This window comes from Lissotriton vulgaris, chromosome 5, assembly GCF_964263255.1.
Source record: "Lissotriton vulgaris chromosome 5, aLisVul1.2, whole genome shotgun sequence".
NCBI lineage: Eukaryota > Metazoa > Chordata > Amphibia > Caudata > Salamandridae > Lissotriton > Lissotriton vulgaris.
Genome location: NC_141693.1, coordinates 1,589,304,488 through 1,589,327,757, shown reverse-complemented (window position 1 = coordinate 1,589,327,757; position 23,270 = coordinate 1,589,304,488). Strand labels below are relative to the sequence as shown.

Sequence of the window (23,270 nt, the reverse complement as noted above, 5' to 3'; positions counted from 1 at the left end):
CACACAAAGAGGAGGTGATTTGATGTGAGAAAGAGTTGTGAGATGAAGAATGAGAAATGTTTCAGCTTGGTGGTCAGCAGCGGAAGAGAATATTGTATTTAGTATTGGGAGTGGTCTTGGAGCTGAGTCAAATGAATTTGAAGGAATTGCTGATCTCCGTGGTGCAGATATTATTTTTGTGGATTATGGCATAGGCTTATCTGTTGGCCACTGATCTATTCTCATGCCCTAGTGTGTAGTTGTGTTGGACAAGGTGCTTAAAGTGTGGGGAGAGTGTTGTAGATTACTGTACGTGATAAGATCACACATATCAAGGGTGTGCTTAAGAGGTTTCCTGGTATATTATTAGGCAGCAGTACAGATCCCAGTATGTCTTGAGGATTACTGGTTTGCAGCATGTGCAAGTTGCATTGGGCTGAGTATTGAGGACACTGAGGGTAGTAGCGTGTTCCTAAAATTCTATAGAGTTGGCTGCATTTCAGTTTTGCAGAACGCTTTGGACCTTGAGACTTCTGTGCTTGAGGTGGCACAGTGACACTCTGTTGAGCAAGATAAATGTGGTGGAACGTCAAATGTTTAAGTCAACAGTATTCTCTGTAAGAGTTTTAAAATCAGCAGAGAAGTGTGGAACGGCTTGAAGCGGAGAGTTAGGGAGGATTCAGTGAATGACAAAAGGTGGGAATGTCTCAGCAGACAGCTTCAATGGGAGTTGACAGCTTTCTTCTGTATTTCATCAGAAAATCAGTTCTCATCTTCAGCAAATCAAAGTCAAATGAGCAGATGATATGATTAACAGATCAAACATAAGTGGAGGAAACATTCTGATTCTGATCAGACTTCAAAATGAAGGCGGTAAAAGGTTTTAGTGCTAGCATCAATGTTCAGTGAAGTTGCAAAGGCTACTTACAATATATTCCTATATGGTATTAATTAACATTGGAGATTAGAAAATTAGGGCCCTGTCACAAAAAAGTAGTAGTAGTTGGTGTAGATTTGCTAGTTTTGTACAATTCGGACACATGGCCAGAATTATTCCTGGAAAGCCAAGACAGTCTCAGGCTTCCAAGAGACCTACCTGGAATGTCATCATATGATATTGTTTCACAATATAATTTTTCAAATGCTGAATTGTACTCGCAGTACTACTGGGCTTTGGCAAATTACAGCCCTGCTGGAAAACTGCACATTTATTTTCTCATTTTTTTCTTTCTCCACAGGGAAATCTTTTTTCCCTCTGAGCAGCCTCTTCACCTGCACTACATAATGTTTAAGAGCGTTCCAATCCTCTTTCCTTCCTGGAAGGAGATTTTCCCCTGCTCATTGGTGTAATAAGTCTCCAACCGTTTAAATGGTGGGAAAACAATCAGTTAGGATTATGTGACCGTCGGCAAGTACACAAGTTTGTGGGAGGTCATAAACTTTTTTCCAACTTTCTGCCTATTGCTTAGTGTTCACTACTATGCAAGTGCATGCAATTTTCTCATGTAATTATGAAGGGGTAAAAAATGTATTTACAAGTTTTTAGGTTTTGTGAATACCTGACAGGTGTAAATGGAGCCAAGTTTGACTGTTTACACAGGCCTATGGCAGAAAATTACTGTGTGTTAGGAGCATTCTCATACAAACCCTTTCTAACATTTCCAGATTGGTTTGATAGAGAGGGGGGATGGAGGGGATGAGGGGTACGGTTAGTTGCAATTCTCAGTTCGCACATGACCGTGTCCATTACGCTCCAGGAGTTGGGGGTATTGCTGGAAGGGGCACAAGACTTCCAGGCTGGCCTCGGTTCAGCAGGCCGACACTGCCTCAGAGAGCGGGAAAAGGCCAGAAGAGCCCCAGCAGCAGTGAGTGCCGACACAGAGACAAACTGTCCCCAGTTCCATTGCGAGACGCGGCACACTGAGAATGAGGTGGGGCGATGCCAGAATGAAACATTTGAGTAATGTTGGACTGGTAAGATGACACAAGGGCGCTAGGACCCTGTATGTAAAGAAGATTCAGGGCAGGGGACATAGACAGAGAAACAGATAGGGAGAAATCAGATAGACAGAGATAGGTAGGGACCCGTGAAGGTTGGAGCAGCCTGAGCTTCCGTGAATATGTTGTAATAAATCACACTACTGTTTATTATAGCATTGTTATTCATTGGCGCCATCACAACATTACAGCTGCTAATGAGGGAGGGCATGACACCCTGGGGCTGTCCACATGATCATGCCTTGAGACCTCCTGTAGTGGCAGCATGTCGTCGGGTGCCCACCCAGATCACGCAGAGGGAGAACTGCACGTGATGTGACATCAGGAGCCTACTCCGAATTTCACAGGTCCACAGTAAAGTTTTATGGACACATCTTTTCAGGTGCAGGGATGAGGCAGGACACTGAAAAGGTCACAACGCTGAGTGACACCCCTTGCCCATGAGATGTCAGCGATGTTTCCTAGGAATGGCCAGCTACTGTGCCTGATACATCAAGGACTATGCCAACATTAGTTATCTCCTTCATGAATTAACAAAGCAAGGCCAATCATTCAAATGGTCTGCAAGGTGTGATCAAGCGTTTAACACAATCAAGGCCACAGTTGAGTCAGTCAGCAAAGTGGCCTACTTAAACCCACCCAGGATGACGGAACTAACTGAGGGAGCCAGCCCCACGGGACTCAGACCTATATTAGCCCAATATGACAAAGACACATAGTGATATATACTAGCCACAGCCTGACTGAGAGAGCATATTTAAAGCCAGAGAAGGAAAGCTTGGCAGTAGTCAGGGCCTGTGAGCATTTTCACTTCTTCATTTATGGGAATCCCTTCACACTCATTACGGATCATCTGACTTTAATAACCATATTCGGAAGCCCCTGAAGGGAAATGCTGCTCAGGGCTGAGCAATGGGGAATCCGTCTTCAAGAATACACATACACAATTAATCACCAACCAGGAAAGCAGCAAACCCTGCAGACTACAAGGCATCTTCTAGAATTAAACACTCGCTAGATGAGGAATACCACCACTGTGTCCTTGATTAGACAAGACCACTTGCATTTCTACTTTAAGCCATCACCGAGGCCACAGCAGAAGATGTCACGTTTCATAATGTGGCACGTTTCATCCGAACAAACACATGAAGACACTGGGAAGAGTCCAAAACTAACCAATTCACAGACACCAAAGAACTGGTCTCCTTCCACACGTTAAAGAACAGACAATTGCCAAAGATGGGATGAATTTCAGAGAGAAAAGAATTGTCATACCAAATAAACTGAATCCAGGGTTGGTCAACCTGGCACACAAAAGACACAAGGGCTTTGTGGCCAATAAAAGGGCATTATATGAACTGGTCTGGCTCTGCTCACGTGACCTGGTGGTCGAAGCCACTCTAAAAGACTGTCCTCCATATCAGCTCGTCAGTCGAGAGGAAACACCCTCACCACTACAAATGTCAGAACTTCTTTGGCCCTCTGCAGTCAGGCAAATACATCCTTGTCATAATGGATGAATAGTCCTGATTTCTCAACAAGTATAATCTGCTAAAGTGGCCATCCCCATACCTCTACTGGATGAAGTATTTGCTGCATGGGATATCCCTAATGTGGTCAAAATGGTTAGTGGTCCTACATTTAACAAGCACGAGTTTGCTGAATTTGTCAGTCACTTCAACTTTAGACATCAGAAGATCTCTTTAATGTGGCCTCAAGCCAAGGTGGGGAGGTTTATGACCACATTAAAGAAAACCAAACAACAAGATGAACTGTCAAGGCGAGATGTTCAGATGGCCCTGAATTAAGTACTTCAAGCTACAGAACAACCTCTCACAGTGCTACAGACAAGTGCCCAGCCACCCTGAAGCTGGGCCGTGATGGGCGCATGAGGATTCCCATCTAGGAAAATTCAGCCAGCTGTGATCATCAAGCTCCATTTCACGATGATCTGGCAGAGCTAGACCAGACAAAAAAGGCCAAAGTTAAGGAATATGCAGACATTTGTCTGAAGGCCAAGTCATCAACTGTACAGTAAGAAGACTGTGAGCTCATCAGGCAAGAACAAAGGAGAAAGACAGACAGTCGGTATTATGAACTTTCATTACAAGTGACCAATTTAAAAAGGTACTATGGTCACGGCTGCCTCTGATGAAAAGATAATAACCCATAACAACTCTCACTTCAGAAAGGGCGATTCACAACCAAGGAATCAGTGGTTGTCCTGGGAAGAGACACCCTCGAGGCTACTCAAGAACCAATCAGCAGTCATGACTCTTACTCCTCCCCTGCATTAGGACTGCTGACAGAACCTAGTCCGGGATGCCAGTCAGAGCTAACATGTCAAAGATTGGAATGTCTCATTAAAGAAATCTAGGTCCATATGTATCAAAAAGTCATTTTGCGATTCTCAAATAGCGATTTTTTGCGAATCGCTATTTGAGAATCGCAAAATGCTATGAATGTAGGATTTGCAATACATTTTGCGAATCCTACATATTCCTTAATTGCGAATCGCAAATTGCTATTCGCAATTAAAGAATAACTCCCCATTCATTCCTATGGGCCCGCCCATAGTATTGACTGGGAAGACATTCTCAATTTGCGATTAGCAATTAGCGAATCGCAAATTGAGAATGCAATTTCAAGGGTGCAGGGGTGTCAAAAGGACACCCTGTTGCACCCCTGAAATAAGCATGGGTGCACATGTGGTGCACATACATGCCCTTGTATGTGCTTCACATTGCACTTTGAAAAACGAAAAAAAGGGAATTTTTCAAATAAATCGCAAATTACCACCAACTTGAAGTTGGTGGTAATTTGTGATTCTTTAAGGCCAAATTGCACTTCTTTGGTGCTTCTTACATTGCATTTAAGGAATTGCAAAATTTGCGATTCCTTAAATGCAATCGCAAAATAAGGAATCACAAATTTTGCGATTTCTTATTTTGCCTTAATACCTACCATTTGGCAAAATTGCATTCGCAAACGCTGAAATTCTGCGAATTTCGGCATTTGCGAATTCAATTTTGCTTGATACATATGGCCCCTAAATACTTACATCTTAACAAGACTAATTTGAGCAAATGGGGGGGAGATGTAATGTTGTATTGGTATGATGACATAAGGGCACTAGGACCCGGTACTTAAAGAGGATTCTGGGCAGGGGAAGTAGACTGGGAACCGGAAAGGAAGAAGTCAGATAGACAAAGATAGGTAGGGATCAGTGAAGTATGGAGCAGCCTGAACTCCCGCGAATATATCGTAATATAGCACACCACAGTTTATTATAGAATTGCTCTTCATTTGTGCCGTCACAATATTACAGTTTATTTGTGCAATCTTTGTTGATCTTCTCACACTCTTTAATGAAGTCTGTTGGACTTTCCTTGTTGCAGGGGAGGGTCGATTGTATTTACCTCATCCGTAGTTGGCTACACTCCAGTGTTGGTAAGTAATTTTTTGTTAACCTAGTTTTTGCAAGAGCATTGTTGAGCCTCTGCAGCCTGTCTCAGCTGTGGAAGTCACACTCATCGGACCAGCTTCATATTTTATGCTCAACACCAGCTCAGAATCACTTCACTAGATGCGAGAGGCCGTAAAACAATCCACCTTGGGTGCTTGGGTTGCTGCTGCAATAGCTGCTTTGTTTAGCAGGAGAGTGCAGGTGTAACTCATATTGAAATCTACTTGATATATGTGACATAAAATAGACATCACTTTTTATTACCCCATTTTAGATTAGATCTGATGCCTTGTATCCTTTGTGTGTTGATCACATGTTTATTCACTTAGCCCCTACCTTTAAGATTGAGTTTTACCTCAGGACAGTATGGTGCCCATGCATTAAAATAGGCAAATGCGATTCTTCAATTGCGATTTTTAAGGACTTGTAATTAAAGAATCGCAATTGCCCATGCTTGCAGCATTCGCAAAAAAAGTTGCGATTCCTGCACATTCCTTAATTGCGACTCGCAAATTGCGAAATGCAATTAAGGAATTGCTACCTATTCATTCCTGTTGGCCTAGGGCCCCATAGGAATGAATAGGAATTGCATGCGCAATTTGCGAGTACCAAATAGGTACTCGCAAATTGTGCATGCAATTTTAAGGGTGCCAAAAGGACACCCTGTTGCACCCCTGAAATTTGGATTTCACTACATGTTGCGCACACACATGCCCCAAGGACATGTGTGTGTGTGTAACTTGGGACTTTGAAAAATACCCTTTAGTGCATTTTTAAAAGAAATTGCAAAAACCATTAATTTGAGATTGACAGTATTTTGCGATTCCTATTTGCGAAATCGCAAAATGTTTTTGTTAATGCATTGCATTTAAGGAACCGCAATTTGCGATTCCTTAAATGCAGTTGCAATTTAAGTAATCGCAAACTTTATTATGTTCTGTAGTTTCCCTATTCCACTAATTAAGAAGCAGAATTTTAGACAGGTTAGACCTGCTCTAATATAGATGCTTCTGGACCCGCATACATACTCTGCAGTTGCAGGTTTTCTTTATCAACGGCTGTTAAATTAAATCAAGGTAGTCCATTGGTATTTAATTTGTTTACTAATGTGTAACCGCTTATGAGACATATGGCTTTTGTTACTGTGACTTGACGTTTTAAAGTGCTGGATTTTATCTTCCTGTTTGATTGTATTCTATTTGTTTGTCACTTTTTATGGGTTATTTTGCCTCCAACCTGAAAAAAGATGAATGAAAAATGTAAATAAACAGATGTCTTTGGATGGGAGTGTGATCATAATAAAGCAGAATCAGAAACGAGTGAATGCCACAGGAATTCATTGTAAACTTTGGGACCAGGTAAAAGCCTCCACAAAGCCCATGTGATCATTGAGAGCCCCGCAGGAGCTTGCAGCAAGGGCCTGCAGCAGTTCAAGTCCCCAGATGGTCATAACATATTCAAGTCGTGTCTTACTGATGCTCAAAGACTTTAACTTAAAAATGCTCTCCCGCGTCTGTGAATCTACAATTTGCCAGTACTAGACACTGGAGTCCCTTTCCCCTGTCTCCATTCACATTCTGCTTGTAGAGAAAACTTCTGTGTTTTGAGTATTGTTAGGCCTGTCAGCCTTAGACTGATCTCATCCCCCTAACCCCCAAAATGTCTGCCTTTCTCCTCCATTTTTCTGACCTTGTGTTTGCTGGCCTTAGGACTCTGAGCACTTTACCACTACTAACCAGTGCTATAGTGCATGTACTCTCTCCCCTAAACTAGATAATATTGGCTCATACCCCATTGATATATTTAATGCACTTGTAGATCCCTAGTAACGTACACTACATGTGCCCAGGGACGGTAAATTAAATGCTACTAGTGGGTCTACAGCACTGGTTGTGCTACCCATTCAAGTACCCCTTAAACATGTCTCAGGCATTCCATTGCAGAACCTGTGTGTACAGTTTAACCTCCCTTTTCGAGCTTTGCCTTGACCAACCGTCTCTTTTTAATACATATAAGTCACCCCTAGGGTAGGCCCGGGACAGCCCAGGGGGTAGGGTGGAATACATTTAAAAAGCAGGACTTGTAATTTTAAGTTTTACATGTCCTGGTAATGAAAAACTCCTACATTTGTTTTTCATAACTGCAAGGCCTACCTCTCCCATAGGATAACATTGGAGTTGCATTATTATATTTTATAAGTGTAATCTCCAAATGGGCAGAGATAACCCCTTCAAGATTTGGTGTGCCTCAATTAGAAATTCTAACTTATGGTGATGCCGGATTTTAAATTGCAATTCTGAAAAAGGCAATTTTTTGAAAGTTGTACATAAGAGGGTGGTGATGGACGGAGCATCTGAACCAATCAAACACTCACACCCAGTCAACAGATCTGGGTTTAATCCATCACCGTTCTTTAGCCCACTCTGCCAACCCAGTTCAGACATGGCCATATGCAAATCAGTCTGACCCTGTGCCTCATAGGAACAGTCCAGCCCGAACTGCCAAAGTTGGCATGTTCTTGCCTAAGCCATTTGGTGTCTGTAGCCTTTCTCTGGTCATGTGACTGGATGTAGTTGGCAGTTGGGCATTGTGTATTCCTCCTAGAAAGCCACACATAATGGGAGGGAGCTTAGGTGGGACTGAGTGCACCATCATGAGCAGGATGGAGGGAGGAACTGGGCCCAGTAGTTAGTCTGGAGCCAGGGCAGGGAAGGCCAGGCATCTAGGCATATCAAAGGCATGCATCTAGAAGCTTCTCCCCACTCCAAAGGCACAACTGTGCATAAGACTGGGACCTCAGGCAACATCACTAAAGTGCACTTCTGGACCTGTGAATCCTTTGCCAGGAAGAAGAACTGCTGTGCTGCCAAAGGATTACCACTCTGCTGGACTCCTACTTTGCTGTGCTGTCCTATTGCCTGCTTCCCTACTGCTTGGGTGAGACGGACTGGATCTGCATCTCTTGAACCCAGAGTGACTGCAAGGGCTAGTTGGCTGGGCTCCTGATCTGAAGCATCAGGGTCATAACAGGTTTCCAAGTACTTTAAACCTGCACCTGGACTCTGCTACCTGTGGGTCTACCCTGTCAAGTGGCGCCACCCACGGTCCTTGACCCTTGGAATTGGGTCTCAGGTGCTTGCAGTGGAACGGAAGCATCTTCTCTGCTGAGCGATGCATCCGCGACTTGAATTGATGCATCTCGTCCAAACCGTTTTTTTGCAGCTGCTGCATGGATTGGATCAGTTGCAAAGACCCGCATATATCTGATACCTTTATATTTTATTTTTTGCACTGGTGTCACTTTATCTGGCATGTACACAGAGGTCCAGGCCTGTCCCTGCCTAGGAGAGGTCTTGGACTTGGTGTGTGACCTGGAAAAGTGCACCAAGTGTGCCTTCATTTGAGACAGTGCAATAGTGCCACTGTCACTGGGTTTATCAAGTAGAATGGTGGTGACAACAAACCGTATTTCGAGTATCAGCAGTGTTAACATGCCTTTATCTGAGTCCCTGGAGTAGAGGCCTACTTTCTCACTTGTATAAAGTTCTGCATTTTGCTCCTGCCCAGTTCTCCGCTCTAACATCTCAAGTGCGTGTTAATTGTGCTGGTGTGTGCATCCTATGCGGAAGTAGCATGGTGTGTGAGTGAACTAGAGTAATTGAGGTCAGTGGCATTCATTATTGATGTCCATGGCCTGGCCTTGCACAAGGTGGAATGTGAGGAATGATGACTGTGCAACCAGAAAGTGGAAGTATATTGGTCACATTCTTATGGTTGGAGGGAGGAGGTCTAGCTACTGAAGTGGGGGGGAGCAGAGACAGGTCTCTTTTAGATATTCTATGAGGCCTTTTGGTTAGCAAGAGTCTTCTGATTATTCTTCTTAAATACTGCCAGTTGATGGATGGTTAGAGTGAAGAGTGGAACTGCAGGATCGTTAACGTGACACCAACGCTTTCATCTTTCCATGATTAGTCATCCAGTTGGGCTGAAGAGAGCACGGTGCCCTTATCATGGGCTGTGAGAAGCATCACTCTACACCAAGGTTGTGTCTGGAGAAAACTCTTCTATAATTTGAGACATGGATAAACATGGGATTCAAACCACCTCACTTTGTTCCTTTAGCAAGCCTCTATGACCAAGTAAGGGATTGCTCCAAAGATTCATCAAGGACCTGCAGTGCAACTACGGTTGGTGTCAGCATGAGTGCTGGTCTGACTGAGATAACATTACCTGCATTGTGGATCTTTTGGTGGAGAAACTGTGCACCTCTCATAAAGCTCCTAGTAGGCTGTCTGCCTGTTGTCAGAGGGAAGGAGGATGCCTGCCCTACAGCAGGAGGCACTGTCTAGGAAGGAGTGAGTTACAGTGCATTCCCATTGGCTGTTCGGTGCCCAGACGAAGCAGATTTCTGAAGACCGATCTGACAGGAACCATTTATCAGAGGGCCTGCCCAGATGCTCCCAATTGATCCAGGTGTGAACTGCGACAGTGTGATTACCAAGGCCAAGTTGGATTGTTCTTGCATGTTGCTAACCAGCCACTGTGTGGCTGCATCTGTTGAAAGTTCTTTATTTCTTGAAAGATTAAACACTGAGATGGACATTCACTTGATTGGGTATGTTCGATGATTGTAAGATGTGAGCTGGCACAAGTGTACAATATGTGCAACCACACTCACAGCGACCCAATGATGTCACCACAAATAGACTCCACGCGTGTTTTTGTAAAATTAGTATAATCTTTATATAAGCAGTTATACGATATGACCACACAATACAAATTCAACATATAAGAATGGGTAGTATGCCTTCCGGTAGGTTGGTAGGTTCCAATCCCAACCACCGCTTCTAACCAACAGTTAAGCTCACTTCTAACCGTTTCCAAAAGGTTAGGCAAGTCGGATTGCTAGAATCACACACATTGCAAAAGAAAAGAAATACTGCAATGCGTAACAATATTCTCTTGTACTGTGCAGCACAGAAACACAGAAACAATGTCATACGTAGCGCCACAATCATGTACTTTGCGAATGAAGGAATAATGCAATGCGTATCACTACCAGCTTGCCCTGTACCAGGAATAAACAAAGCAATGCGTCACGCTACAATCATGTACTGTGCAATGAAGAAATAATGCACTGCGCCACGTTATAATCAGGTACTGTGCGATGAAGAAATAATGCAATGCACCAATTTACAATCATGTACTCTGCAAGGTAAATAAAAAAACAGTGCGTAACGCACCAAGCATGGAGTTCGTCGGGCACAAATGAGGTCAGGCGTCATACGACAGTTTGTTAGCAGCAATGATGCAAAGTGTAATACGACAGTTTAGATGCTCCGTTAACAGTGCCACCAATATAGATCAATGATGTCACAAAAGTACTGCTTCTCACTCCGGCCCCATACTACCCCTCCTTGGGCCAGCACGGGCCGAGATTCGAGCCGAAGCAACAGGCTCACGTATCTGACTGAAGTGAGAGTCTGAGAGTGTCCCTCCAGGCCCACACCCCACCCCAGATGGTGATCCACATTACCTGGGGGGGGCACGACCCCACTCTCCTCTCCTCCTTCAGCGACTTGGACCTTGATCCAGAACTCCGTCAATGGGTACGGCAAGCTCAGGCTGATGGCTCAGCTCCTCCAGGGCTGCCGTTCCAGGCCGCTATTGTTTCACTCTGAGGGACCAATGACCTGGCCCTCCTTCCGGCAGCCTCAGTGAACACTGAGACCCGCCCTCAGCACTGTGGAGACTTACTTCAAATTTGGTGCACACACTACCCAGGCACTCCTCACCCGAGCCTCAGGCTGCACCTCGACACACACACTCTGCGTGTCCGAGACTCGCCTCTTCTCCCGGTGCTCACAATGACCCCGCGCTCTTCACCAACGCCTCTGCTTGCATCTCAACACGCACCCTGCGCGTCTGAGTTTCCCCTCTTCTCCCGGTGCAGACAATGACCAGGTGCTCTTCACCAATGCCCTGGCTGCACCACAACACTCACTCTGCGCATCCAAGGCTCACTTCTTCACTCGGTGCACAAGATAACCAGGCGCTCCTCACCAACGCCCTGGCTGCCCCATGGCACGCATCTCTGCGTGTCCAAGTCTCACTTCTTCACTCACTGCACACGACGACCAGGCACTCCCCACCCTTGCCCTGGTCTGCACCACGATACGCACTCTGCGCGTCTGAGTCTCACCTCGTCTCCCCGTGCACACAATGACCAGGCGGTCCTCACCAACACCTTGGCCTGCACCATGACACGCACCCCGCACGTCCGAGACTCGGCTTACTCCTGCGTGCCCATGATAACAAGGCACAACTTTCGAGGGTCTCAAACTGCAAAATCACGCCCACAAGATGCTGCTTGGGACTTCTCCAGAAACTTTTTTTTTTTGCAACAGATTTGATTGATTTTCCATATTACCAGATGGGCGAAGCCTAGCAAGCAAAGTGCATTTGAAAAACATACAGCAAGGTCTCTAGGTACTGTACATTACCCACCCCTAAGGTCTGCGGAACATCAGATCAAAGAAATCGCACCACCCACCGCCCCCCAAGTGCACGCCACACATACTTTAGAAACATTATATGCAGATATCGTAGAGATTTCTGTCTACGTCTTTGTAGCACCAACACTTTAAACTGGTACATTGCTTATCACCAGCCATTCTATAGGGTCCTGGGTGGCTGGCTGTGCCATCAATGACAAATCAATACCCCTGTACTTGGCCCACCTAGCCCAGATCTTCTCATGCTTCTGCAGGCAACTCCTCGACTGGAACACAGCAACCTCAGCCGACCTGCACCTATCAGTAGCCGTTTTCGAGGTAGTTATACTGCGCGGGGACGTATCTTTCCAGTGTTTTGCTATGTCCCTCTTAGCTAATCTGAGACGAGAAACAGTAAGTGTTTTTTATACCTGTTCTCTCCCATGTCTTCCGTGCTGTGTAAAAGCATCAGTCTGGGGTCCGTCGGGATGTCCCATGCCAGAACACGCCCCATGCAAGACAGCACACCAGACCAGAAGAGCTGCAACGCACCGCAACTTCACACCGAGTGAAGGAACGACCCCTTGCCCGTGCCACAACAGTGACAGATGGGGGACTGAATGGCCCCCATCTTCCAGAGGCGAAGATGCATGTAATATATCCTATGAAGATATTTAAATTGGATTAATCTGTATCTGGTAGAGACCGCAGCGCCCCTGGGGCTAGCCAGCGCCTCGGCCCAGTCATCATCTGTCAGGCTGGGCAGGTTCGCCTCTCACAATGCCCGGGTGCGGTGAATAATTGTCTTGGAGTGTGTAGTGATAGTTTGATAAATGTGCTGGATTTTGTGGGTCACCAGATCCCCCATCAACAGACGACCTTCCAGCGGGTGGAACTCAGGTAATGACTCAAGATATTGTATCAGTGGGGTCAATGTGTGACGGAGCTGCAGATAGCGATGAAACTGTGACTTGTGAAGGTCAAAGTCCGCCTGCAGCCTTTGAAAGGATTTAAGAGTGGTCCCCTGCATAATGTCTCCGAGAGTGGAGATCCCGATATCATCCCATCTGCGAAACCCCACCAATGCCACAACGGGCCTGAGGTGTGTTCCCTGCTAGAGAGGAGTGGCACCAGTCAGCGTACCCCACCAACCCATGGACCGAACCACTTGCCTCCAGGTCTGAATATCTGTCCAGCAGGCTGGGGGAGGCACCTCCAGGGATGAGCAGCTATATAGAAGAAAAAGCAGTGGGGTACCCGCCACGGCAAGCCACTCCACGGCGTAGGCCAGGTCTGTCTGGGAACCATACCACCATTTGTTGATTACCAAGAGGTGCGAATCCCAGTAGTGCACGCGGATGTCGGCCGCCGCTATACCACCGCAATATGTGGACTGAATGCATGTTGCGAGCACCACGCGGATCTCCCGCCTTGCCAGAGGAGCCTATTCAGTAGTGAATTTATTTGGAGAAACCACAACGGGGGGATAGGGTACAGATAGTTCTGGAGCCTGTGGAGCAGGCGCGGCAGAGACACCATTTTGGAAATGGAATGCTGTAGAGTGATAGCGGTAATTGTGACCAGATCGTCTTGTCATCCCGGACCGCGGGGAGCAGCAGAGCTATATTGTGCGTCCAAGCAGCGGTGTCTTCGGAAACTTTTTAAACAGGGAGCCAGCTCACCTCGGGCCCTTGGGATAACAAGAAACAGCACAAAGCACAGTCTTCTTCAATCAGGGGGACCCAGCGTCTCTAAGCATAGTCCCAACAGCCTCGCCCTTGGTTAGAACAGCATCTGCAGACCAGCCCCCGATCACGAAGCACAGATTGGTCTTTTCACAGCAGTCTCTTCAGTTGCTCCTTCTTTAGCAGAGGTTCCTCTTGACAACAGAATGGATCCAAGCCTTTTCAGTCTCAATCTATTTCTGTTTCATTCCCACGGTTTCAGCTCTCATAGTTATACCCCTTAATGTCTTTAAAGTTTGTTTGTGCTCAGGGGTCCCCGACCCCTCCCTAAATCAGTTCTGGGTGTTTCCCTCCCAGTGTCACCTTTCTCCCTTTGATAGTGGGGGACTGGATCCTTAATCACTCAGCAGGCGATGGGTCAATTGGTTTACAGCACCAGCCCAGGCCTTTTCACCTCCCGGGCATCTCCTCCCCCTACTCTCCAGATGCAGGGCAGCCTGGTGCCATCTCAACCACTCCTTGGGTCATGACCTCTCCCAGCTCCTCTCCCCTTCCAGATCCAGGCAGTCAATCCACATTTCAGCTGTGACACACAGAAATGCTTGAAGCACAAAACTCAGCCACTTTCTAAAAGAGTGGTTTCTGAAAACACAGTGACAAAACCACCTTCAGAGATAGGTGTGTTATAACACTGTGAGTTCATACATACTAAACTTCACCTCTCCATTATAAACTTACAGGAAACACAACGCCTCGCCTCCCTCATTCTGTCCTATTGGCAGGATTCCTTTTCAGCAGTGAAAACGAAATGGAGTGTTGTTCACTGTCAGGATATAACACACACCTTAGTATATGTCCTGCCTTTTACCTACACTGCACCCTGCACAGGGATTTCTCGAGATCTACCACAGGGATGCCAAATGTGTATGTAAAAGGGAAAGTCAGGCCTGACAAGTGGTTGCACTTATCAGGTCAACATGCTAACTTAGCAAACTGCGCGCAGGCCCTACACTGCAGGCCTGAGTTCCCTTCTCCACGCGTCCTTGCATTACTAGCCCTGGCACACACAGTGCTCATCGCTATGGACCTTACTAGTAAGGCAGACCTACCAATCATGGCCAACCAATTACCATTACATTTTACATATGGAACACTTGTACTTTGAAACTGATCAGCAGTGGCAAAGTACCAAAGCCTCTAAATTGGCAACTCTATGTCAGGAAAACGGTTCAGGGGGAAAGCAAAAAGTTTAGGGAATTTTAGCCAAAAAGTGTGCTTTTAAAATAATCTCAAAGTCTGGTGTAATGGATAAATGAAAAAAGTATAAAAAGGAAAAATTGAGCGGGGCACCACAGCGCCATTGATTACAGTACACCTGATATGTTACAGTTCTGCCAAGGAATCAATCAACAACATTCAAGATAAACATTCAATGTAGTGTGCTATCAAATAATCTCAAAGACTGATGAAATCAATAAATGTTAAAGTGTGTAAAAAGGAAAACATTGAGCAGAGCACCACAGCGCCATTGATGCCAGTATACCTGAGGTAACATTTGGATCTGCATGACAGTGCATCAGACCATGCTGCAGTGCCCATCTGAGTTTAAAGCTGCTAACTGCGATAACAGTGGGAGTTCCACCCCTGGACCGCGCAGGTTTAGAAAATGCGCTGTGCAATGCCATTGGGCTTGTGATGCACGTCAGGTTCAAAAGTGTTTTCGGCAATGCCGGGGGCCTGTCAAGTGCTCCCGGCCTTCATCATTGGCTGAAAGCGCTGCTTCCCCACAAGGCACTAGTCGTAGCCGAGGTGTCATGCTAAGGCTGCGGGATGGTAAATAAAGTGCAAACTGCAATTATCAAGCATAAGGGGCTGTTCTTAGACTAGAGTCCGGTGACAGCTTTCAGACTGCCCCATTAGCTATCTGAGAAGCTCGAGTTCAGTAACTTTAGGACAGCCCCAGGGCCTTAAGTGGGGGGGGGGGGGTCTGTGGGGGTCTGAGCACCCCCAGTTTTTTTGGGGAGGCCTCGTCAAACAAAAGTTAGATATGAAATAATACAAGCGTGTTTGCACAGAAGGAAATTTTATGTGACTGCATCATAATGAGGATGTGACAGCCCTATTTTGCAAGTGTGAGATCAGCAGGCTGATTTTGTGTGCTCTGACGCTGGCCTGCAGCATCGCCCAGGTGTTTGGAACACCACACGCCTCTCGGCGTGTTTACCGCCAGTATTAAAGCCAAAGAGGGGCCTATTCAGTGTCCAGGCGACAGGTACCCACTGGCATACTCACGTAGCAACGAAGGGGAGGAGGGAGGATTTGCACTGTTGAACAAAACGCCGGTGGGCACAGTAGTAGGAAGTGTGGAGATGCAGTGGCTCTAAGAAGGGGTGAAAAAACGACAAAGAATCATTAACATGCAAATGGTCTTTTAAAGACCTGTGAAGTACTCGGGTGCGGCTGTATGTGCGCCTGGGAATCTGGCCAGCCTGGGCTGCCACACAGAGGGGGCTGGGGGCTCTGAAGAGTCCCAGAGCTGACGGCTTGTCAGAGCAGGGGGTACTGCTACATTAGTTATTTTTATTTAGACCACGCACCCACTTAGACAGGCCACACCCCTTCGAGGTTTGTCCCTCCCCTTTTAGAGCACCCTCAGTTTTTTCCCACCTAAAGCCCTGGACAGCCCTAAGAAGTTCCATGCACCTAACTGAAAGCTGCACATCGGCACCGGCCAGGCATGCAGTGATGGCCTGGTTACTCTGATATATATCTAAATGATGGAATACTGGATTTAACCATTAGCACCTCGGACTTATCAGAAAGAGACAAATACAAACAATGTGCATCAGAGAATCCTGTTTAAAATTACACTGTCGGCAGTTATGATTAGTGGAGTCTGGCGCCCACATTTGTATGCTTTTTGAAATATTAGTCCTCATCTGAGCCTCATTAATTCTTTTTTAGGTTGAAATCTTTTTATTGTTGTTGTCAGTATGATTACAAACATTACATACAAAAAAAACCAAGACACAACCCAACATATTCGAAAAATAAAAAGAACTAAAGGAACAAATCCTCCCCCATCCCTTGACCCTCCCCCACCCCTCTCCCTCTCGGAGCTCACCCAATGTACCACAACCCCACTGTCCCTCCCAAACCCCCAGGGCAATTTGATATGGCATCATCATGGCTGCGCTGAGGTCTGCAGGTCTCATGGTCATTTGATGTAGATGGAGTCGGTTCTTGTGGGGCCTCTAGCAGGGGCGCAACTAGGTCTTAATTTCGGGGGGGGCTGACATGGCAGATGAAGGGGCGTGGCTAATGTAAATCAATGGGGCGGAGCTAAAATGGCAGATAATCAGGATCGGTTAATGCTCAGGTCAAGCTGAGAAAAAATGTGGTGAATTCTGCATTTGAAACTGGACAACAATTAAAGCACACATTTTTGTTAGTTTGATGCATTGCCCCCCAAAACCCATACTCGCCCTGAATCTTAAAATTACCCCTGGCACACCAAAACACATACCCACGCTGAACCCTAAAATTAGCCCCCTCACACCCTAAAACCCATACCCGCCCTGAAATCTATAATTACCCCTGGCACCCCAAAACCCATACCCACCCCACACCCTAAAATTACCCCCTGGCACCCCAAAAAACAATACCACCCTGAACCCTAAAATCACCCCCCTGGAGCCCCAAAACCCATACCCGCCCTGAACCTTAAATTACCCCTGGCACCCCAAAAACCATACCCATGCTGAACCATAAATTCCCCCCTTGTCCCCCAAACCCACCCTGAACCTTAAAATTACCCCAGGCACCCCAAAACCCATACCCATGCTGAACCATAAATTCCCATCTGGCACCCCATAACCTATACCCACCCTGAACCCAAAAATAGCCCCCTGACATCCCAAATCCACACCTGCCCTAAACCCTAAAATTACCCCTGGCACTTTAAAACACATACCCACACTGAACCCTAAAATTAATCCCCTGGCACCTCAAAACCCACACCCACCCTGAACCTTAAAATTACCCCTGGCACCCCAAACCCCATACCCATGCTGAACCATAAATGCCCCCCGGCAACCCATAACCAACACCCTCCCTGAACCATAAATTCCCCCCTGGCACCCTATAACCCATACCCACCCTGAACCCTAAAATTGCCCCCTGACACCCCAAAACCCACACCTGCCCTGAACCCTAAAATTACCCCTGGCACACCAAAACACATACCCACGCTGAACCCTAAAATTAACCCCCTCACACCCTAAAACCCATACCAGCCCTGAACCCTAAAATTACCCCTGGCACCCCAGAAACCATACTCATGCTGAACCATAAATTACCCTCTTGCCCCCAAAACCCATACTCACTCTGAACCTTAAAATTACCCCAGGCACCCCAAAACCCATACCCATGCTGAACCATACATTCCCCTCTGGCACCCCATAACCCATATCCACCCTGAACCCTAAAATAGCCCCCTGACATTCCAAAACCCATACCTGCCATAAACCCTAAAATTACCCCTGGCACTATAAAACACATACCCACGCTGAACCCTAAAATTAATCCCATGGCACCCCAAAACCCATACCCACTCTGAACCTTAAAATTACCCCAGGCACCCCAAAACCCATACCCATGCTGAACCATACATTCCCCTGTGGCACCCCATAACCCATATCCACCCTGAACCCTAAAATAGCCCCCTGACATTCCAAAACCCATACCTGCCCTAAACCCTAAAATTACCCCTGGCACTATAAAACACATACCCACGCTGAACCCTAAAATTAATTCCATGGCACCCCAAAACCCACACCCACCCTGAACCTTAACATTACCCCTGGCACCCCAAAACCCATACCCATGCTGAACCATAAATTCCCCCCGGCATCCCATAACCCATACCAACCCTGAACCATAATTCCCCCCTGAAACCCCATAACCCATACCCACCCTAAACCCTAAAATTGCCCCCTGACACCCCAAAACCCACACCTGCCCTGAACCCTAAAATTACCCCTGGCACACCAAAACACATACCCACACTGAACCCTAAAGTGTTCCCTGGCACCCCATAACCCATACCCACCCTGAACCCTAAAATAGCCCCCTGACATCCCAAAACCCACACCTGCCCTGAACCCTAAAATTACCCCTGGCACACCAAAACACATACCCAAGCTGAACCCTAAAATGTCCCCTGGCACCCCAAAACCCATACTCACCTTGAACCCTAAAATTGCCCCCTGGAACCTCAAAACCCATACCCGCTCAGAACCCTAAAATTACCCCCTGGCACCCCAATGCGTAACCCACCCTGAACCATAAAAGTACTCACTGGCACCCTAAAACCCACACCCACCCTGAACTCTAAAATTACCCACTACCACCACAAAAAAAAAATGAACACTACAAACTTACACTACATTTGCATATTTGGAGGGGACTGTCCTCTTTGACGTTTCTATGTATATAAGTCAAGAACAACATTCAAAGTAACCTAGACATGCAGGCAGTAGGTAATGCTGTACTGAAAAATGCATTAAAGTTACTGGGACTTACATAAATAAAAAACTGCTGCCTGCTCCTCTGATACTATACTGTGGAGGCTGGCTGATCAGCAGCACTGTGTCCTGGCATCCAGTCCCTCGAAGGTCTCAGAGTATTTTTATTTATTTATTTATTTATTTATGCAATTTTATATAGCGCGGACTTTACCCGAAGGTGTCAGAGCGCTTCACAATAGGAACAGAAAAGATACAAACTGAGAACATTACACGAGCAACAGATTGCAGAGGCATACATTACGTTACATACGGTAAAGTGATAATTGTGAGCAACCAAGAATACATGAGGTAGTAAAAATTGTGAGAAACCAAAAATACATGAGGTAGACAAGGTAATTGTGACACTTGTGAGCAAACAAAATACATGAGGTAGTAAAAATGTGGGCTACCAAAAATACATGAGGTAGTAAAAAGTGCACAGGAGGAAAAAGTGACAAGTGTGCAGGCTACAAGAGAAGTAGATAGGTGGGGGTCAAATGGCTCCTGGATTCTCCTTGCCTGGGCCTCCTCTGCTTCTTCCCTGGTGCCCTTGGATGCGAAAATAGAAAGATCCATGGCCCTGTTCACCATTTATCTGGTGAGCAGCGCCTTGGATGTGAATTCCATCCAAGTACACAGACAGCAGGGGCAAAGGGATGGCCAGTGCAGGTGATGCTTTTCCTTTGTAAATTAATTCCTGCTGGCGTCATAGCCCAGGGGTTGCTGTCTGCGCACTTGTATGAAATACACATCTATACAAGTGCACAGACAGCACCCCATGGGCTATGACGCCAGCAGAAATTCCTTTACAAAGGAAAAGCATCACCTTAACTGGCCAGCCCTTTCCCCCTGCTGTGCACTTCACACCCCATGCTCACAAGCGATCAAGTGCTTAGGTGAAATCCCTGCCTTCAGGCAAGGATTTCACCTCGCGGCGCCACCGTAGAGGAAAACAAGAGGTGGGGGCAGGAGGTCACTCACTGAAGCAGAGGCTGGCTGGCTCGGGCTGCTGGGCCTCTCAGAAAGCATTAAAAAAATCATTCTCCGATCGGATGCTATCTTGCACCATTTCAGTGCGTGTAATCTTAGCCCGGGCAGAGGAGGCGACGGGGGGGTGGGGGGGGGGGGGGGCTGAAGCCCGGTGAGCCCAATGGGTGTTGCGCGCCTGGCCTCTAGGAGCCTCAACAGGCACAGATACTTGGGGCATGTAAGTTCCCTCATCTCTGTTCGAAATAATGAAGGAACGGACGCCACAGGTCTGAGAATGAAGCCCCATCTCCCTGCAGTGAGAGGGCAATGCGTTCTATATCCAAGACATACCACAGCTTATGCAACCACCCTTGGTGCATGGGTGTCTTATCCGTGCCCCTTTCCTTGATTTAAGGGGAAACGTTAGCTTGTTGGGCAAACCTAAAACAACATACGCCGTGAAGCGCGGTATCTGTGTGTCAAAATGGTTATCTATATCAGATAGTACTTGTTCCCAGTATGAGGAAAGAGCTGGGCACTCCCATAATATACCACAGTTTCTCCAGCAGCACCAGGATCAGTTACGGTTATACCTGTGTGTCCTGTAAGATGTGAGGTACCAATATGAGACTATCTTGGTCGCTGCCTCGATACTTGAGACGTTCCTTGCAGCATGGCGCTTACAGTACAAAATATCTCTCCACTCCCCCTGCGTCAATGCCTGCCCCAATTCTGTTTCCCAACGCATTTTCCCTGCGTGAGGGGCCCTACTTCAGGGGGACGCAGCTGGTGGTAGAATTCGGTATTAAGGTGTGCATTGGATGTCTTGGTGAGCAACTATTTCTCGTGAGTGGTCAGTGGTCTCTGGGCCCCTGGTCAGATCAAAGGGTGCATGACTCAGTGTTGAATCTGATAAAAATGGTATCTCGCAGATTCCGGCAAGCTGAACGTGGAACAAAGATCCTCAAAGGTCAAAGGGCCCTCCAAATCAAAGAGGTGCCCAATGGATCTGCACCTCTCCACATCCCAAAAGTGAAAGGTCCCCTGATCCATACCCAGGGTGAACTCTGTATTCTTAACTATGGGTGTAAGGGGTGATGGAAAGGTGTCGCAGTGGAGCTTTTAAGGTCATACTAATGATCTGGGAGTCATACAGCCCGGCTGGGTGTTTGGCCATATGAAGAAAGGGGATTCCCCAAAGCGCCTGACCTGCAATTGCTCTCTCCATAAAAAGCCAACGTTTTTCTGACTCTGCCTGCGACCATTCCAATAGAACACATAGCTGAGTTGCGTGGTAATATCAGGCTATGTTAGGGATCCTTACCCCCTCATCCCGGGGAGATCTATAGCTTACCTACTTTCTCATCCTAGGTTTTTTGTTGGCCCACACAAATGAGCAAAATTCTTGTTGGAGCGATTTAATGATCCGGCGGGTTGGGGGGAGCTCCACAGGAAGTGTTTGAAAAAGATATAAAACTTTTGGTAAAGCACTCATCTTGAGTGCACCCCCTCTTTCGAGCCTGGAAAGACTATAGTACCTCCAAAGATTTAAATCTTTACGAATCTGACAGAGGAGAGAATGATAATTTAGGGTGGCTGTAGCTTGTGTGTAGGTCGTCAGCTTGATCCCTAAATACGGGATTGACGCTGTCTCCCAATGAAGTGGGACTGAGCATGTGAGAACCTCTTTTGTATGGGGCTGTAGGGTGACTGCTAAGGCCTGCGATTTTGCAACGTTAACTCGGAAGCTGGAGGCCTCCGCAAACTTTCAGAGTTCAGCGAAAAACGCAGGTACAGAAGTATGAGGATCCTCCAGTGTGACAACCACATCGTCTGCATATAAACTGATGGGGTGAGTATCCCCCAAAAACGGACTCCCGATTTCGACTGGCTCTCCCACTTCCTCTTGGCCATGGGCTCCATATAGGGTGCGAATATGAACGGGAGAGTGGACATCCCTGTCTTGTCCCTCAAGTTATCAGAAGAATGGCATTCACCTGGAGAGTGGCTGTGGTGCAGTTATCGCCGCTAAAAACCCATTTACGAAAGTGGTCACCCACCCCAAACTGCGCTAAAGTAGCCTCTGGGTACTTCCAGGGTACCCAGTCGAATGCCTTCTCAGCGTCGACCTAAATCATGACCCTCGCCACCTTCTGGCATTGTGCCTTATCAAGGAGGTGGAGTAGCCTTCTCGTATAATCACTGCATTGTCTAGTGACCTCGAAGCCTGACTGATCCGCGTCCACTAGCCCTACCTTCATAGGTCCCAACCTTGCCGCCAATATCCCCATAATAAAAAGCTTCAAGTCAGTATTCAGGAGAGATATCGGCCTGTAAGAGGCGCAATGTCGGGCATCTTTCCATGGCTTTGTTATCACCACAATGGAGGCCGTTAACATCGTAGGGGGCAGTTGAAGAGCCTAGTAAGGATGGGTGCAGAGGTGGTACAAAATGTCTTATGGAAGAGTATCCATCAGGCCGGGGGACTTAAGAAGCTTAAGACGGGCAATTGCTGATATCATCTCCTCTTTGCATATTGGGCTGTCAAGACTGTCCACTTGAGCTGCCGGTAATTTCGGGAGAGTGGCACCCTGAATGTAAGAAAGGGAGTCTGAGTCTGAAAGATGTTGGGCTGTGTATAATTTTGCATAGAAGTTGCGAAAAGCTTGTGTTATGTCTCAGGCCTTAGAACACTCACCACCTGTCTCATCGTTGATCATGTGGACCGAGGCCGCCTGATGCTGGATGTAGAGTTTATTTGCTAGTAAGCCCCTGCACCTTACAATCAATGGGGTGGTGCACCTTAGACAGTACCCAAATTTGCTACTGTCCAGAAAACGAGCCCAGCCAAATGTCCAATTCAGTCATCAGCATTTATTTAGGTGGTACAAATAGAGCATCATCCAGCCAAAGCATTTCTTTCCAAACAGTTGATAGAACTTCCTCAAGGTGGATGTATGACGTTACAACGCATGCATTTACATCGCATGCCTTTACAGCGCAATTATTACAACGCAGTCCATTACAACGCATAGTGCTTTGGGGCGCTGGATAGTGAATAGTTTAATTTACTATTCCAACTCCAGTCCCCGTGGACACTAGGGAAGGTTAT

At 46.7% G+C, this 23,270-nt stretch overlaps 1 protein-coding gene across 4 annotated transcripts in view; it reads left to right on the top strand.

Annotated features, from left to right (window-relative positions):
- LOC147716752 (dehydrogenase/reductase SDR family member 4-like) overlaps nucleotides 1–23,270 on the top strand; it is a 197,851-nt gene that overhangs the window by 130,241 nt on the left and 44,340 nt on the right. For all 4 annotated transcript variants that reach the window (XM_086923697.1, XM_086923695.1, XM_086923696.1 and 1 more), the window contains exon 6: nucleotides 5,376–5,427. In XM_086923697.1, the coding sequence (XP_086779823.1) occupies nucleotides 5,376–5,427 (52 nt within the window). The remainder of the gene's footprint in view (nucleotides 1–5,375; nucleotides 5,428–23,270) is intronic.